The following is a 20,459-nucleotide window of genomic DNA, read 5'->3' on the forward strand; positions in this document are numbered from 1 at the left end:
TTTCCAGGTGGTGATACATGTGGTCTATAATCCATGGAGGGTCGTCAAGCTTTCAAATGTGATTGGCAGACAGATTGTTAATTCAAGGTCACTTCTGTCAAGTTTGCTTTCAGCTGATGTTGCCTAATCACTGCTGGGAATGGAGCAGGCAGATGACGTGTATTTGGACTTACCAGTGCTATCATCATACACCACGGTGACAGTCTTCCACTTGAAGAAGTGCACTAGGTCCAGGATGGCGCGGCTCAGAGACGAGAAGTCTGGATACAGACTGACGTAGAAGACATCTCTGTTGTCTGACACCTGGTGCTTCCACTTGGTCTGGATGTGTGGCACCCCCAGGGCATTGCAAATGGACTGGACCGCATTGGCTGAGGAACTGTGGGAGGGGCCAAAGATGGCCGCCACCCCCAAGGAAAGTTGGTCACAGGCTAGAAGACAAAAGCATTGACAGTCTCAAAGGCTGTGAAATGTTTTTACACAGTCATCTCTTAGTCTGAACAAATACACACTCTAAATAGTTCTCCCTCAATAGTTGCAGTTCATAGGTGAACTGCACCTGACAAAAGCCACTTTACAACCAAACAAAAACAAAGTGCCCCCATCTAGTGGTGTTAAACAAATTAATATAAAATTTTCATGGCACCTTCTCATGACCAAATCTTTGGATATGTTTCTATTAATATCTCAACAAAGGAATGTTGTCACAGTGTTATTCAAACACTTTCTGAAAAGAAAAAATTCTTAGCTCTCAAACCAATGGTCTTGTGAGATGGTGCATCCCTCACAGCCAATCAAAGAGGCCAGAGAATCTCACATAGTAGTGCCTCATCTGTTGCACTCTGTCCCTGAATGGCCAGTCTTTGTGTCTGTCAGCTTCTGAGCGAAATAGACCAATGATCACTGATAAAACCACTAAGGACCCCTTCACAGATAACACAAATGAGGTAGAATGGTGCACAAAAGAGGATTTGAATGGCACTCGTGGAAAATCGGAGCCAATACTCGAATGCCTCGTACAGCAGTCGCCACATCCATTCGGGCACAGCACGTGCACTCTACATTTGCGTGCTGCTCCGCCGGAAACCCATTCGAACGATGGGCAAGACGAGGTCACATTGCCATCTAATCATGCTCACAACATTTGCAGGGCATGTCCTACACAGGTCGGACATATCGTGCCATGGCCGAGGAGCTGCACAAAATCATCATCCATGTCGAACCCTGGCAGAATGGCATGATCAAGGTAGCATTCACACCAGTGGCTGCATGTTGGCAAATGCCGGATGAATGGCCATTCCATCCACTCTCTGCTTGAGTCAGCAGGAGTCCAGGTGACATCCACGAACATCCAACACCACTCGCAGGGCACTTAGAAAAGGCAGGGCCATTCACAAAGCCAAAACAAGAGTAGAGAGCAGGAAGACCACTTTTGAGCTGGATGTGGGAATGGCACATTTTCTAGGTGCCCCAGAAGTGTGCCGTGTCCCCCTGAGCAAAACAAATGGCGTGTGACTGTGTAGTGTGCCCCCCCCGAGCAACATAGATGGTGTGTGAGCACCCCCCCCCCCCCCCACGCCACACAAATGAAATGGCGTGCAAGTGTGCGGTCTCCCCCAGCAACACAAATGGCATGCCAGTCTGTTCTGTGTCTCCCCACCCAAACCACAATCCAACACTGTGGAGAGGCGGCTGAGGTGGAAAATGCTCCAATGAGTGCAATGCGATTGTTGTCCAGCACAGTGTGCACATCTGGATGGCCTGTCATGTCCATGAGGGACATCACGTAACACATTCCCTCCCATTACACAATATGCGAAATTATGATCATTTCAGCTGTGGTAACAGATGTGCAGGTGCGCGCAGCTGCATGCCCACGTGAGTTGATGCATGTAACAAGCACAGCTGACCGGCATGTCAGAGCTGTGGACCGCCCATCAAGTCATATTTTGCATGTCCCTCTGGAGGCAGGATAACCACACAGCAGTGCACACATGCGGGGATTACAGTTAAAAATTTAAAAAACGCTAAGTCCGCAGCCAGCGCGGCCATTGAACGAACAGCCTCATGACACATGATCACAACGTGGGGCTTTGAGTGATGGACAGCCAGCTGTGAGCCCAAGGGGGTGTGTCACTCAGATCAAGTCAGCACATGCTCACCGATGGTATCAGAGGATAACACACACATTGTCAGGTGAGTGAAAGTGAGGTGTTCAATTAAAAGAAACAGTGGTTAAAAAAATTACAAACAATGATGTCAACAGCATGAGCTCATTCATGTGTGATGGCTTTGCTTCGCTGTGCAGACATGGGGGCAGGACCAACTCAGACTCATTCTCTCAGCTGACACTGACAGGGTGAACACAATGTGTTAAATTAAAACAAAGAACAATAAATAATACTAATTTAACAGTGATTAGCATATCATGAGAGCTCACCCACACAAGTGCTTTGCTGTAGCATGTTGAGTTGATGGCAGATATGTATGTGTTCTGCAGCTATGATTTGCATTGGACAGGTGGGTGTGTTGCAGACAAGCCGCAACAGTTCAGTGCTGTGTCGTCGCTGCTCACAGCTGGAGAATACATATTGTGCCATATAGAACACCACCTCCCAACACGCCACTGCAATGCATGTGTCGGCATGCTTTCCTGAGATCGAAAGAAATAAAAACACATAACACCTTCAGCAGCGCCTCAATGCGCGCTGCAGACGGCATCAGCCAGGCTGCTCCATATAAATACTGTATATGTGTCTGATCATATGATTGCTCAGCTGACAATCCAAATGTCATATACACCATGTGAGTGATAGTACGCATGACACAGTGTTGTTTGGCGCACCGCATGCTGGACAACTGGACACACAGAGCCGGTTGATGTGTTTGTGATCATTCAGTCATGTCAATTCATTCATTCCTTGGTTCATGTACAGAGGAACAAGGAACAGAGGGACATTAATTGCTGTATTGTTTTCTCTTTACACCAGGAATTAAATTTTTTACCAGACAGAATGCAATCCATTTGATGTACGTATCATTTCCAACACAGACTGTGACGTCATCAGGCATCAATTACACATCATAAGAATAAAAAGGGGAACTTTATTAATCTCGAGGGAAATTGTTTTGCCAGAGTGCCGAAACAGTCACAGTAATTTTTTTTCCCTTGTTATTTTTTATTTATTTTATTACAGTGTGAACAGAATAATTTCCAGTAACATGATTGTCTTACATTTAAACAGTAAATTGATTGTTCTCATAATGTTCTGTGCTCTCTTCTTTGTCCTTAGACCTTTTTGTTGAATTATGTACATTTGAACATCTAATTACTGTGGCTGCTGTGTGATTGCGAAGTGGTCTCACACCTCTAATTTGTTCATGCACGTGTACACGAGCGTGCACGAACCATTGCCACGGGATCCTTCACGCCTGTGTCCCTCCTGACAGCAGCTGGAATTTTTTGCAGCTCACAATTCTTTTTTTTTTTTTTTCACCCTTGTTCGGCCAGTTGCTGCTTGTTTCACCCAACTTTATGTTGTGTGTGAAGGGGACCTAAGGATCAATCTACCAACTTGTACACAACTTTTTTCAGTAGCATTTTTTAGTAGTGAGAGATTGCAAAGGTTTTCCTGCTCAGGTGCTTGCCATTGTTTTGGAGAGCAGCAAGGAAGACCACTTGGATCCAGAAGCTGAAGGCTTTGATTCTGCTAATGAATATGATTATTGGCACAGAAGACAGCCTATTTAAGATTGGGAAGAAAAGTAGTTTTGAAGTACTATCAAATATGTAAAAAATCAGAACACCTTGGCTTCTTCTGAGCACACTGTGCACTGTCCAGAACACATCTGCCTTTCAATAGCCATGAACTTTGTTTCATAAAATATACACTGAGAAAAATAAATATTTGAGCACCCAGCGATTTTCCAAGTTCTCCCACTTAGAAATCATGGAGGGGTCTGAATTTTTCATCTTAGGTGCATGTCCACTGTGAGAAACATAATCTAAATTAAAACAAAATCCGGAACTCACAATGTATGATTTTTTAATAATTTATTTGCTTGTCACTGCTGCAAATAAGTATTTGAACACCTGTGAAAATCAATGTTAATATTTGGTACAGTAGCCTTTGTTTGTAATTACAGAGGCCAAATGTTTCCTGTAGTTTTTCACCAGGTTTGCACACACTGCAACTGGGATTTTGGTCCACTCCTCCATACAGATCTTCTCCAAATCTTTCAGGTTTGGAGTTTCAGCTCCCTCCAAAGATTTTCTATTGAGTTCAGGTCTGGAGATGGGCCAGGCCACTCCAGGACCTTGAAATGCTTCTTACGGAGCCCCTCCTTAGTTGTCCTGGCTGTGTGTTTGGGGTCACTGTCATGCTGGAAGACCCAGCCATGACCCATCTTCAATGCTCTTACTGAGGGAAGGAGGTTGTTTGCCAGTATCTCGCAATACATGACCCCATCCATCCTCCCTTCAATACGGTGCTGTCGTCCTGTCCCCTTTGCAGAAGAGCACCCCCAGAGTATGATGTTTCCGCCCCCATGCTTCACGGTTGGGATGGTTTTCTTGGGGTTGTTCTCATCCTCTAAACATGGTAAGTGAAGTTGATTCCAAAAAGCTCTATTCTGACCACATGACCTTCTCCCATGCCTCCTCTGGATCATCCAGATGGTCACTGGTAAACTTCAAACGGGCCTGGACATGTGCTGGCTTGAGCAGGGGGACCTTGCTGCCCTGCAGGATTTTAAACCATGACAGCATCTCTCAAGTTCTATCAGGTTGATGGAGCTTGAGAGGTGCTGCAAAGAGGAATGGGCAACACTGCCCAGACATAGGTACACCAAGCTTATGGCATCATACTCAAGAAGACTTGAGGCTGTAATTGCTGCCAAAGGTGCATCAAGAAAGTACTGTGCAAAGGGTGTGAATACTTACGTACCTGTGATTTCTTAGATTTAATTTTTTAAATTTGCAAGAAATTCAAAAAACCCTTTTTTCATGTTGTAATTATCAGATGTTGTGAGTAGAATTTGGGAGAGAAAAATCATTTTCTGTAAATTGGAATTAAGCTATAAAACGTGAAGTGCTGTGAATATTTTCTGGATGCACTGTATATTACACTACTATCTGAGCCAAAACAGTTCTTCCACAAGAAGAAATGTGTGTTTTCAATAAACATTTGAAGATTTTTTTTTTTGATAAATGCACTTCATTTTCCAGATTTGGTGCCATTTATTTCTCTATGCAGTATTCTAGACAAACATGACATATTTTGAGAGCTGTAGAAATTGAGTTGGATGAAAGGAAGAGAGACAATTTCTACATTTTAACAAGGCATGGCATGTCACTTTACTTACACAAAAGCACACTGAAAAACCTTCCATGCATTCAGACTTATAAAGGGGCTTGGTCCAGCAACTTAAGCCCCGTTTACACATAGACGGTAAACTCTCCCGGAAGCATCCCAGTAGAGATTTTTGCCCCCTCCAGGCTGTTATAGCTATCAAACGCCGTAGTTAACGCCGGCACACGGGGGCGTGGTTTGGTTTCAGCTTCACCGGGAATCGTCGAAAAAATTATTCAACATGTAAAATAATAATAACAAACAAATAATTCCAGGAGCGCTCCCGGAAAAGTGGCCTGAAGACGGAGACAACGCAAACAACGGCGTTTGATACTTTTTAATCGCCGTGTCATCCCGCCCCTTCCTGTAGTGCCGCAGTTTACACCGCCATAATTGGCGGCCGGCGTTGTATCCCTAACCAACGGCGTGTAAAACGGCGATAGAGCCCACATCGGCATCCTCAAAGGCGTTTTAACTGGCGACACAGGCAGACAAAATGGCGGCGCTAGCGGACAGTACGCTGTTCTAAATGCCACCTCCTGGTTAACGGTGTTCCAAACGGCCGATAGGCGGCGGTCAGTATAAAAACGCTAGCGCGCTGCATGCAGGTCTCTCATTGGTGGCCAGCTCCAGATATTTTTGCAGAGAAGCTCCAGTATACCTCCTAAAATAAAATTGGCAGCGGCAAGGACTTACCAAGAGGTCTGGTTCAGGGGTAGCCCTGTGGTGGAAACAAGCAACACATTGAGGAGGGGAAAAAAGAGAGAAAAGAATAGGCTGAGAGGTGAGCTCCCTGTCACTCCCTCCCCCTGCATTGACAGCTGCTTCAGCCTATTATACTCTGGGGGCAGTGCCTATAAGCAAATGTTCCTAACGCAGGATTTGCCTGGATAAATCCAGCAGTACACAGGGCATTATCGGCGGCAGCAGAACACCGCCATTCTCACGCGCGTCTTAACCTGTGATTGTAAAGGATAGAACTAAGTATTAACCTCCGTTGCCTGACGTGTGCCGGATGCTACGGCATTAAAACTCCGCTTTATTCGGCGGATGTAGCAGCGTTTTATCCACGTATTTGCAGCTAGTACGGTGCTCAAAACGCCGGCGAAATGCTCCACCCCTTTCCACCGCGAAAACAGCCGGAACTACCGCAAACTTCGGTCTACGTACTACCCGCGGACAAAACCGTCTATGTGTAACCTGGGCTTTACCCCAAAAGGGGTCTTGACAGTGAAACACAAAGGACCAGGGGTATTATATAAACAACAGGGACAGAAGGCTGTCTGCACTTGGCACAATGCAGTGAGTGATCAGAGTCCGCATACTCATTATCGAGACATCTTTAAGCCCCTTTCACACTGGGCCCACTTTGAGTTGCATCATGCGATGTCATGACGACGCCACGTGGAAGCAACTCAGTGCTGAGACGATGTAGCTCAACGCCACAACAGTGCGAGGGATGCAAAGGACAAAGCGAATCGGACACCAAAAATTAAACATGTTTAAATTTTTCTGCGCCCTGTGCTCCACACAGAAATTAAGTGGTTTCAGCGCAAGTCAAAGCAACGCGATGGCACTCAGCATGACTGGAAGCCACACCCTCAGAATACAACATTACCTGACAGCAGTTTATGATTCCCGCTGTGTTCTATTGTTCCCAAAGTATAAATCAGGCAGGATTGTTTTTATACCTTGTACACAATGCAGTAAAACTACATGCTCAAAGAGCACAGAAAAAAAATGCTGATTCCAGCCTGACTGCCGCTGCAGCTCCTTGCTCTTAAATTCTCTCACAACTGTGTTTAAATAAAGTCCATAAAAGTCCTGCTAACAGACTGACTGCCAGAGACAGGAACATGTCCACATCCAGTAAAAAATCCGGACATCTCCAGTGCACTCACGGACGATTCGTTCCCGCACGCACATGTGAACAGTTAACAGGAAAATAAAGTGGGTGCTGCTGCAGCTCCTCGCTCTCCCCTCAAACTCTTTCATAATTGTGTTAAATAAAGGACAAAAAAGGACATAAGTCCTTCTCACAGACTGAATGCCAGAGACAGGACATGTATAACTCCAGACATCTCCAAATTTACTCACGGACGGTTTGTTTGTGCGTGCAGCTCGCGGTCATGGGAAGAAAGATAAACTATAACAGAACTCAGTGCAGACCTGCAGCTCAGCACAAGAACAAATATAAGCTAGAAGAGAAATCAGAGTGCACAATCTGTCTGCAACCAAACTGTGCACTCTGATTTCTCTGCGCAGAGGACCTGCAGGCTGCGTCCTCACCTCCTCTCTGCCCCCCTGCTGCGCGGACCTGACACAGACATTCCTGTGTCGTCATGACGCCACATGAAGCGACTCGAAGCAGGCCCGGTGTGAAAGGGGCTTTAGAAATCATAAATAGAACATCGCCCTGCAGGGGACCTGCCAGAAAAGCAAATGTGCACCTTGGCTCATTAACATGTCAGGTGGGGAGCACATGTGTAACCCTGAGAGGTGGACATTTACGTGTGAACAGATTTAACATATGCAAGCCTTGCAGCATGTATGAAACAGGGAACATAATGTAATTGTAAGTGGCTGACATTTATGAGTCACCAGGTTTAACCTGTAATCAGCCACCAGTGGTGGTCTGACTTGGTGAATTATGTCTGAACAACACCTTGCATGTGCGTGTATGTTTCCGTATGCTAAACAGCTAAGATTGTTCCGGGCATTTTGATATAGAAAATATGGGCATGATACTAAAACAATGTGCCATAAAAGGGCAATTGCTGAAAGTACTGAAATTTTGAGAATATACCCTTGGATTACACATGTTTAAAATGACCCTGCCAATAAGTCTGTGTTTTATTCAATTAATAAACTGAGACCAGTTTACAGTGATGCATGCTGGGTCATTAATTATGGATAAAGGTGATGTTTTTGTATTCTGAGCCATTATGCAAAACAAAACAATGAAAAAAAGAATGTGTTGTTGAATCACTGTAAATGAGTCAGGGTTGTAGTAAATACCAGATCATAAATAATTTGCTTTCCTTTCTAAATGGTGATGTGGTTTTAAAATTTTATAATCTGCAAATTTGCTTCTTTCAGGATTCCAGAGATAACAAGCCCGTCATCATTTTCCCATGAACTGTATGAGCATGCAACTATTCCAGTGTTATATGCTTAATTGTTATTTCATACACAGAAGAAAGAAGTACTGTTGTGTGTGTATGAAAAGCAGAAGTGGATGTCACAGTACAGAACTGTCTTGCATCCTGTTTGGCAACCACCCATGAAGACTTCTGGGCCATCCCCATGTCCTGATTGTAAGTATTGCCACAACCAGATGATATGCGGACATTCCCTTTGCATTTTCCAGTTGCTGGGGTCATTATAACTGAGTTTCCTGTGCAATGAATCATGCAGTGAACACAGTGTCCCTGTGTTCTCTTGCAACACAAATATTATGCCTCATGCAAGTCTCCTTAAGTAATGTTCATTTGAAACAAATTCATTATGGAGATACTCAAAGGTTCTCTGGAGGAAGTTACTACAAAAAGCATGGAGCCATCGCCTTAGATCTTGAAGGTGTGTAGGTTCCACAATCATGCAATGAGACAGGAAGAACCAAGACCCCAAAGACTTTGATCTTCGTTTTCCAACAAAGGTATTAAGCATCAAAAAGTACTTCTGTGTGCCCCATGACTAGACGTGGGCACAGCTAACCAAAAAATTAGCTTCGATAACTGGTAAATAGATAACTGAAAAGTTATCTTTTAGTATGGGGTCAAAAAAAATTAGCTTTTTTTCTTTTCTATGACCAGTTTTTTTCTTTGCCTGCAGAGCATAGAGCGGTTTAACCTAAAACCTGCTCTTCTGAGACTGCATTAGATTTGATTAGATTAGATTAGACAGAACTTGGGAAGACTCCCTCAGTGAAATGTATTACTTTTTGCAGTAATGCAGTGATGTAATTCACTACTAATACATTTTCAGTGATATACTACTTGCATATTTCAGTAAAGCAACTTACAACACATTTTAACCTGAAATTTAGTGAGATTTTGTTTTGTTTTTATAAAATAAAATCACCAACATCGTGAGAAGCCAACATAAATTGGCTGATGGGGGCTTCATTGACTTTAGGGTTGACATCTTCTTGGTGCTTTTCAGTGTGCTGAAAGAATCAGAGCAGTCATAGGCATTCAGGAAAGGGGTGCCTGTAATTCTCCCTACCACATATAATAATGTGCCACCATGGGGGCACATAATTATTATTTATCTTATTTTGAAAAGATTTACAGTCAGCTGCTTTTCTGGTGAATTGCTGACTAAATTGATGGTAGCTGTGAGTGGGACTGTGAATGTTTGCCTATACTGAAGGTGTGTCTGCCCTGAGATCAACTGGCATCCTGACCAGAGTGCAACACATATGGCCAAAAAACATCTTTACAGAACAAAAGTTGGCCTAAATTTCCACTTTTAACAGAGAACTGGACTACCCAGACAAGGTTAAGGTTAGAATGTGTGACACTGGACTGACTCTGTGTTACCACCCGGCACCAAAAAATAAATAAATAAATAAAAATAAAAATAAAAAAATCTTCCTAACCTCCCTTCTCACAAAGTGACCAGTCTTTTAAACATTTCCTAGCTGAATTCATCACTCCTCAGGAAAACGTCAATAAACAGTCCCTATGAATCAAATATGCTTGTTCCACACTGTTCCAGTCAACATTAGTTCAAACAGAACTTATTAGACAGTTTAATTAAACCTGCTCAATTCAGAGAACAACCAGATACCAACAGGACACTTTCTACTGATAACATCTCGAATAAACATAGAATATCAAACCAGCCAGATGGCCAAAGATCAACGGTCACACAATGACCAAAATTGGGATGGAAGCACAGTTCCCTCTCTCCTGGAAACGCACAGACCCCTGAGTATACTCAGAAATGTACAGTTTAACAAAGGAAAAGGGAAATTTTAATTTCTTGTCCTGTTATGATACTTAACCAAACAAAATTTATATTCCAGTTTAATCTTTTATGCGTTTCTTTGATGTGATGTTATGAGTGTTCCTTATACATAATTTGTTGGTGCATGCTGAAATGTTATTTGTTGATTAGTAATCATTCGTCATGGACTAAAGAGTGATTTTGGTAGTTACTTTCTTTTCCTAGGATGGGTTTATAAGATGATTCTTAGTCAGCTTATATTTGTTAGCCAAAGAAAAAAGGAGGTACATGTCATTCATTGTAACTGATGTGTTTTGCAAATAACATTCTGTTGGAGGTTACCTGATGTCAAGTAGGGGGCGCTTATGACCTTGCATGCAGCATTCTTTAAGAGAACCAAACACAAAGGGACGCTCCCTAAACTCGCCTCATCTCATCAATCTCTTCTCAGGACGCCTCTTCCCTTGACCCGCTATCTTCTTAGTCCTTTGTCTTAGCTCGTGGCTTTTGTTTCATTGTGTCTTTGTTTTAGTTCCATGTTTTTTTGTTAGCTGTAGTCTGGAACATCACAAACTTTTGCCAGTAACTTTAAGGGCTGAGTCAAGTCCTCTGCTTTTTGATGACAACTTCCTAGCTGAGTTTTTCAAATTAAGAGCAAATTTGAGAGTCTCCAAATTCTTCCGATTCCACTCAATGTCAAAAGTGTTTTTGTTAAGTTTAATTTTTCTCCACAAATTTCTTTGCCAAGCTTTGAACTTTTTTCTAAATTTTACAAAGACTGTCCACAGGTTTAGGATGCCACCGAAGCATTATTGACAGCAAACATTGAAACCTTCATCCTGGGTCAGTCAGTGAACCAAACCTCTGTGGAATTGCTGAACCACCACATCCGGTCCCACTGGGAAACCAACCAAGCAGTCCACATTCCTGTAGTGATCTGGGAGACCTACTGGGTTTAGCCTGACACCGTTTGATCAAAGGAGGCCAGCAAATGGCTGATCAGGAAAGCAAAATGGACCGGACCAAACTTCTTCACGCCACCCAATCTAAAGGACTGGAATAAGGGCCCCTTCACACATAACAAGAACAAGGCGGAATGGCACACAAAGGAGGATTCCAATGGCACGCGTGAAAAATTGGAGCCGCACTTGAACGCCTCATACAGCAGTCGCCACATCCATTCGGGCACAACACATGCATTCTACATTCATATGCCGCTCATGCCGGAAACCCATCGAATGGTGGACAAGATGGGTTACACTGCCATCTGACTGTGCGCACAACATTTGCACAGCATGTCCTACACAGGTCGGACATATCGTTCCATGGCCAAGGGGCTGCACAAAATCATCGGCCATGTCGAATCCTGGCCGAATGGATCGAATGAGCCAGCGTTCACACCAGCGGCCAAATGACAGTGAATGGCATGCCCATTCGATCCAATCTTGGCCGGAGATGGCCAGAGTCCAAGTGCCACCCACAAACATCCAACACCACCCACGGGGCACTTAGAAAATATGGAGCCATTCGCACATCCAGCACAAAAGTAGAGAACAGGTAGACCACTTTTGAGCTGGCTGTGAGAATGGCCCCACCTTTTCTAAGTGCCCCGCAAGTGTGCCATTAACAAGCAACACAAATGGCATGTGAGTGTGCCGTCCTTCCCCCACCTGAGTAACATAAATGGTGGTGTAGCAGGAAGAATATGATAATATGTGTTTTAGGATATTTGGAAATTATCACTTGTGGATAATTTTACCTGGAATAATGGGGGCACCACCTATGACTGAATGGCATTATAGCAATGTTATAATATCACTGATTTTAGGCTCAGTCAATAGGAAATATTAAAATCGGTCTCTAATCTTACAGTAGTAAGTTCTACAGGTCAAGTCCGACCCCCTCTGTAAAACCATACAAATCACAGACAACTTCACACGTTTAAAACATTTATTTAACTCAGTCAGCAGTTAAACAACAGTACATATCACGGTAAGAAATTTGATGATGATGAATTTCACTGAGCAATTATATGACATTCAGATAATTTGGTTTAGTTGCGGGAGTTTAAGAATGAATTCCGTCTTAATCATCAGGGAATTTACTTTGGTATTTATTAACATGAGAGATGGTTAGTGACAGTGAATAGAATTAAATAAAGCCACACTGTTTCTATCTGACACCGTACCCCGGTCTTACTTGGAGGCACTGTGCAGATGGTCCCCATGAGGTCAGATGCTGGGAGCTGTCTCGTTTTCAGTTGATGAACCATCCATCTGCGTATCTGTCTCTGGTACCATGACAGAGAGACTCTGCCGGTCACCGCGCCCGGTTTCATTGGTTACCAGTGGCTCTTTCAGTTGTTATGCTGTGACTTACATCGGTAGCTCACTTGCTGCTGCCGGCTCAGATGACCTGGATGTTTTTATCTCTGCAGTGCTTGTCGTCTGGGATCATCAGAATAAAGGCTTGAGTGTCTTTATTTTCTATTCGCCAAAACAAAAATTTGTCTTTCGTCGTTGTCTTTGGAAGCCAGATCAAATCAAAAATTTGATACAAAATGGTTGCCTTAGTAAGAAAAATGTTCATGAGGTGAATTTGGAGTTCAAGAAGAAAAAGGTTTTAATTTGAAAAATCATCAAAGGAAGTTAAATGCACCTGCGGGTTTAACTTGACAAAAGTGGAGAAAAAGTTATTTGTAGAAAAAATGAAAAAGGTCATTTTTTGTTTGGCACGCACAACCAAGAAATAAGTTTAGGCAACACATGGTTGAGACAGACAAAGTGTCATAAAAATTTGGACGGCTGAGGCGGCATCTCGAGACCCAAGAAAAATGCAGGTCAAGAAGAGAAAAGAAGAAACGGGGTGTAAAAAGAAGAGCAAGAGAGTGGAGCGTAAGAGTAAGAGGGTGATTCCCCGGGGGCGCATGCTTTTAAAGGGTTAAAAGCTCCACCCCCAAGAATTCTGGGTACTGTAGTTTTTCTCTGCGTTCCTTTGTCTAGTTTTATAATAAATCAGCATTGGCTATCTTAAATTCAAGCTTAAAAACCAAGCAAGTCCTGTATTGCAAAACTCTAGTAGATAATTTCCTTAGAACTACCACACAACACCATTATATGTGAAAAAGCACACTTGATAAACCTTCTACAATCTATGATCAGAGCAAAAAGGAACAAGACATATACATTCCATGTGTGGGGTTATATGACCACATATTAGTTATTTTTCTTTCCTTTTTCTTTGTTTTCTGGTTACAACAACAACATACAATTTTTTTAAATGTGGTTAAAACTTTATAATACTGTATAAGTTACATGCCCTTCCCTAATTTGTCCACAAGGGGTCAATCTTGCTCCACGGACTTGGGAAGGCAGGTTTTTGGATTTCATCATAAAACATGAAATCCATTAATCTGCAGCCGATTTTGACCAGAGGAACTTCATTGTGATCGCAATATTGACGTTAATACTTCTGTTGTATGGTTGTATAAGAATTGTGCTGTAAAGAAATAGTTCTGGGACTTTTGGGGTCAGATATGTCTTTCTGTGGTCTGTGTTTAGATGAGAAAGGAGTTGGAGCCATCTGGCTTTGGAATCTGATAAGAACTCAACTCCTCAGTAAGGAATGCACTTTGGGGGAGTCTTAAATCCTGGTAGGGGGTAGTTTTATGACACGTGGCCATCCTATGTTAATTTTCTTAACAACAAAAATAACAATAATTAGTGAATGTAAACTTTACTGCTAAATTCTAACAAGGTTTATTCTTATTCATTTCTAAATGTAATGCCTTTTTTTTCCTTTTTCCTTTTGTACCTGTAAATGTGTAAATAAATTTCTAACTATTATGTGAGTTATTTTGTCTTGTGCTTAGTTGAAGACAGATGCTTAAGCAATCATATCCAGAACTTATGATTTTCGGATCAAAGACTGCTTAATATTGATCATAACATTATTTTTCCTGTGCTTGTGAGCAGGTGGTGCCCCTTTCGAGGTACTTAATTAAATTTGAGAATTAATTCAACCCCATGACCCTTAACTGGAATACAGTGAATCCATGATGGACAGTGTGACAGCTGCAGAGCAGCTGCATTAGTGGGATGTTGGCAGACAGTGCACATGTTTTAAGACTGGTTCTATTCTGTTCACATGGAGCAGCAGGCAGTTTACAGAGCTTTGCTCGTGTCAAGAAAGAACTATTTTTGTTTTTGTTTTTTTTGTGTGTTTCTTTTAATAGAGGGGCAGCATTTTGATCAAACCCTGATTTGACTAATCACTCCCATACCCCCCCCCCCCCCCCCCCCCACACACACACACACACACACATACAGCTGACACTGGCAGACTCACTCATGAAAAAATAAGTTGGCAAATTTGCAGTGAATGATGTGCAACCACATGTAAACTGTTGCAGTCTCAAAAATGGTCACAAAATGCAACCATTTGGTGACAGTCTGCAACCCTTTGTCCCAAGCATAGGCAGTCCCTTCTGAAAGCATTGAGACATCATGTCAGGGTTCTGATTTCATTATGTGTTAATGTAATGTTGTCTGTTGTTTTTATCTGCTTAGTTTTTGTTTTCACGGCTTTCTCTTGTCTGTCACTTGGATGCTTGGTCCCTTCTGTTTTCCATGCCCTGTTCTGGATCATTCTTGTGCACCTATCTTCTATTACATGCTCATCACACCTTGTACTTAAGCCTCTCCTTTCTCTCACTTCCCTGACAGTTTGTTGTGGTTAACACATTCACTTCATAGCCCATTGTTCCTATATAATTCTCATTTTCCTTGCTGTCTTTTTTTTTTCGCGCCTGCCTGTTTTTTGGACCATGCCTTCACCTTATGTCTTTGATACTGCTGCCATTTTTGGACTGCCTCCTTGTGTACTGAACCCAGTTTTGTTAACCAATAAAACCCTTTAACTGAATCCCATCTGAGTCTGAGCAAAGCATTTATGTTCAGTCATTTTGTACCAAAGGCTCTGATACATCATGGCTAAACTGTTCTGTTTCTGCCATGCACTAAATACATTTGGCATGTTTTGCTTCCCCTAAAACTGGGTGGTTGGTGAAAAAGGCTCTAGGATCTACACCAACAGGGCATAACATTGTGACCACCTCCCTAATATTATGTAGCTCACCCTTGTTAAACCCCGAAACGTGAATCAGCTGCAACTCATCAATTATCCACAAACCGTTAATTGCAAAACATGAATACTGAAAAATATCTCCCAAAACATGAACACAGGTCTCACAAAACAAGAACACAGATCTCACAAAATGTGAATATTCATGATATATACAGCTGTATGCCAAAGCTTGGGCATCCCTAACAATTTTCATTATTTTCCTTTATAAATCGTTGATTGTCTGGATCAGAAATTTCAGTTAACTATATCATATAGCAGATGAACACACTGATATTTGAGAAATGAAATGAAGTTTCTAGTATTTACAGAAAGTGTGCAGTAATTCTTTAAACAAATTCAAGCAGGTGCATATATTTGGGCACCCCAACAGAAAAAATACATCAATATTTAGTAGATCCTCCTTTTGCAGAAATAACAGCCTCTAAACATTTACTATAGCTTCCAGTGAGAGTCTGGATTCTGGTTGAAGGTATTTGGACCATTCTTCTTTACAAAACATCTCAGGTTTGTTGGTTTCCGATCATGGACAGCCCACTGAAAATCACACCATAGATTTTCAATAATATTCAGCTCTCGGGACTGAGGTCTGGGGACTGAGATGGCCATTCCAGAACATTGTACTTGTTCCTCTGCATGAATCCCTTAGTAAATTTTGAGAAGTGTTTAGAGTAGTTGTCTTGTTGAAAGATCCAGGCCCGGCGCAACTTCAACTTTGTCACTCATTCATGAACATTGTTCTCAAAAATCTGCTGATATTGACTGGAATCCATGTGACCATCAACTTTAACAAAATTCCCAGTACCTGCACTGGCCACACAGCATGATGAAACCACCTCCAAATTTTATTGTAGGTAGCAAGCGTTTCTCTTGGAATGCTGTGGTCTTTTTCAGCCATGCATGCCGCCCCTTGATATGTCCAAATAACTCAATTTTAGTTTCATCAGTCCACAGCACCTTATTATAAATGAAGCTGGCTTGTCCAAATGTACTTTAGTATACCTCAAGTGACTCTGTTTGTGGCATGTACACAGAAAAGGCTTCCTCTGCATTACAGCATCATACAGCATCTCTTTGTGCAAAGTGTGCTGCTGTGTAGTTGAACGATGCACAGAGACACTATCTGCAGCAAAATCATGTTGTAGGTCTTTGGAGTAGGTCTGTGGGTTGACTATGACTGCTCTCACCATCCTTTGCTTCAGTTTATCTGAGATTTTTCTTGGCCTGCCACTTCGGAGCTTAACTACTACTGTGCCTGCGGTCTTCCATTTCCTCACTTTGTTTCTCATAGTGGAAACTGGCAGCTGAAATCTCTGAGATAGCATTTTGTATCCTTCCCCTAAACCATGATGTTGAACAATCTTTGTTTTCAGGTTATTTGAGAGTTGTTTAGATGCTCCCATGTTGCCACTTATTAGAAGAGATGCAAAGAGGGGTAATATTTGCAAATGACCACCTTAAATGCCCTTTCTCATGATTGGATTCACCTGTGTAAGGATGTCAACGGTCAAAGAGCTTTCCAACAACATTTTGTGTTCTAATAAGTTAGTGCTAAATGTATTCAAATCAATAAAATGACAATGGTGCCCAAATTTACTGCACCTGCCTAATATTGTTTAAATATTATTGCTAACCCAGTCTCACGTAAATTTGTGATTCAGCAGCATGAAATATACATTAATCTATTGGTTCATGATATTGTGATGAAAAGTGCCTCATTTTCATTACAGCAGCACAAATTCATCAGCACAATTCACTTTTACTTCACTACATTTCCAACCTTAATTGCATACTTCTACTCCGATACATTTTCTATGCACCATGCCGTTACTCGTTACAAAAAAAACAAACAAAAAAACACACACGAAAAAAGTCGTGTTTTCACCCAGAGACACCACTGATTACTAGTGACTGCAATGAGGTCAGGCCGATTTGTCCATGAGGCATGTCCGGTAGGCTTTTTTGCAGTGCGCACTTGGTGGGGGGGGGCCGTGTTTGTCAGGAAAATGATCATTTCTCTACATTGATTACAGACCTGCAGCGGGTCTGTAATCAACTTTTCTGCAGCACGGCTTTGCTTTGAACCTTGAACCAATCAAAGCAGTAATTCGCAGGTCAAAGCATGGTTCGATCTACGATTCGTGGATTGATGCTATATTTCACTTTATCCTATTTTTCCCTGCTAAACCCTGAAGAGCATATGTCTGTGAGTAATATTTAATATTTTTTTATGTTAAACTGACCTGTTATGGTCTTCTGAAACAGTTTACAGATGTATTTTAAAACTTAAAAACAGGACTGATGCTAACCACGTTAGCATGTCTATGGCGTTTTCATGTTAAAGTTAGCATTAAGCTGTTCACATCAGCACATTTGTGTTGATTTGTTTTTCTGTATAATTAATGGTTCAGTGTTCGCTGTCATAAAAGAGTCAAATTGGAATTTTTTAAATTTATTTTTATTCATACACTAGCTGGGGTACCCGCCGTTGCCCAGGTTAACCTGTTTAAGATATAATCTACAAAATATTCCAAAGTTTATATTTTGTCAAAATTGTAGATATCTTATAAGTATATATGTAGTTCGAATAGGCAAAAGTTTGAACTAAAAACCCAAAATAGGTGGAATCCCCAAACAAAGAGAGAAAAACTGAATTTTGCTGCAGTGCAAGAAACAAACAATGAAGTTCTTCAGACTTTATATTGCAGATCAAGTATGCTCATAATCATTACATCAGAATTGATGTTATGACCTTTATAATTGTTAATACATTGCAAATCTAGTTTATAAAGAATGCGACAAAAATAAATGGCTTTTAAGCAATGATTTAATTAATTTAGATTTGAGATGTTGAATATATATTTAAATGTACTTTTACTGACCAATAGTTCTGAAGAGCCTCTTGGTAGACAATGTTCCTTGTCCTTCTGTCAGGAAAGTGGATATACAGCTGATTGGGGTTACCAACTCTGGAGCATCTGACTAACTAACTGTGGAAGATCGCAGGTTCTGCCATATTCAGGCCAGCCACATTATCAGCAAAAATAGTGGTTTCTTTTTGCACACTTTGAGGCATTCCATCTTTAAATGGTGTAAATGTTGCCTTGCATATTTCTTAAACTTATGCATTCATTGGTATAGTTAGAGAACAAACAATCTTTTCAACTGTAAAAAAGAGGTTTGACCACTAAAAACAGTTTGAGCCATGAAACATCAACATACCAAAACTATTAGATCAACCGCAAAGCTAGTGCACTATTATAATAGGACAGCAGGTTGTGAAGAGTTGATAAATAACAAAATTTAATTTATGATATTTACATCATAATGAGCAGCCTATATACAACGCGACATTGGAGAACACAGGCTCTATGCCCGCTTACTGGCTGATTGAAAGGGTGCTGCCCCATCAGCAGTTAGAACTACATCACTTTTTCAAGTGATCTGCAGAGTGCCATTGTGATACAGAAAACATGCGTTTGCCTGATACATTATGATCAACGTGAGGCAAGTGATACACTTCATGTACACTCTACACCTTTATTTTTAGAAAATGTGCAAATGTTTAGAAATACATGTACAAATTGCAAGAAAAGACAAAGCTTGATATTTTATCCAGTAAACTTTTAAATTTTCATTTACAGCCTTCCAGTAAACTTTTAAAGTTTAATTTACAGCCTGTGGTTGAAAGCTCTCTGCTAAGAGTGAAAACCTTCATTCCAAGAAGGAATAGGCTGTATTCTGATACAGCCTATTCATGACATGATCTCTATGACATGTCATGTCATAGAGATCATGACATGTCATGATCTCTATGACATCACTATGACATGATCTCATGTTACCAGGGGAGGATGAGGAAGGCCAAGGACAGTAATCTCTGATGACAAGCTCCTCTTTAACTGACTATGTGGTCAACCATGGTCTAACAATGAGGCAGGCTGGGCAATGAGTACAGCCACATTTGAGCAGGTACAGTGTCACATCCATCATCTGGACTTTCCGAAATGAGAATAGGTAAGAAATCTACTCTCACTAGAAAACTGCAGTACTGCATATCAATACAGTACTCAATGAGTGCAGTAGTACAGTATTGCCTGTGGACTGTTCTGTCGGGCTGTAAATTTTAATTCCTACTTTGTATTCCTACACAGTATTTATGGTACTTTACTATTTGTATTGCAGAACTGAAAGATTACCAACACAAGTTGGTTGGGAACATCATCTGTCTCCTGAACAGGAAACTGAAATCATGAACATGGTCCTAGAAAATAACTAGGTAAAAAATGCACACCAAGCTCCTCTGCTGAGGTGCATATGCAGAAATAGTAACTCAAATATAAAGAAAAAGCATAGCACACTCAAAATATTGATGTCCTGCCGCTGTTTTATTTCATAATAACGTTTTGGCCTAGAAAATACACTCAACAAAAATATAAACGCAACACTTTTGGTTTTGCTCCCATTTTGTATGAGATGAACTCAAAGATCTAAAACTGGTGATATTGTGTATGTGGAAAAAGTTTTAGATCTTTGAGTTCATCTCATACAAAATGGGAGCAAAACCAAAAGTGTTTATATATATAGCACTCTGCAATCCATTCTGCAATCCCATAGGGGAATTTGTTTCTGCCTGGAGATGGAAAGTGTATGACCAAAATCCACAAACACTCCAAGCTATGGAAGATGTATGTGGAGATATAGCAGATGATGCTTTTCATGGCTGGATTGGCCATGCTAGGCGATATTGCCCCACTGCTTGGCCAGGGAAAACACTGCTTGTGATGTGGATGAGGTGCTGAGGCCACACCAAAACAGAAGAGAGGATACAACATAGTTTTTTTTTTTTTTTTTTTTTACTGTAACTGTATACAGTAAATTCTTCCGTTTTGCATGTAGACCACTGCATGGGCAACTTGTGGAAAAAATAAAATATATTTGTTACTCTGTAATTGTGTGTTCTGAATTATAAAAAAAAAACAAACAATATTTAAAATGTTTTACAATGCGAGC

At 41.3% G+C, this 20,459-nt stretch overlaps 1 protein-coding gene across 5 annotated transcripts in view; it reads right to left on the reverse strand.

The window, feature by feature from the left end:
- Window positions 1-20,459, reverse strand: part of LOC117513713 (glutamate receptor ionotropic, kainate 2) — a 1,177,061-nt gene that overhangs the window by 808,657 nt on the left and 347,945 nt on the right. For all 5 annotated transcript variants that reach the window (XM_034173955.1, XM_034173957.1, XM_034173956.1 and 2 more), the window contains exon 4: window positions 174-431. In XM_034173955.1, the coding sequence (XP_034029846.1) occupies window positions 174-431 (258 nt within the window). The remainder of the gene's footprint in view (window positions 1-173; window positions 432-20,459) is intronic.

This window comes from Thalassophryne amazonica, chromosome 7, assembly GCF_902500255.1.
Source record: "Thalassophryne amazonica chromosome 7, fThaAma1.1, whole genome shotgun sequence".
NCBI lineage: Eukaryota > Metazoa > Chordata > Actinopteri > Batrachoidiformes > Batrachoididae > Thalassophryne > Thalassophryne amazonica.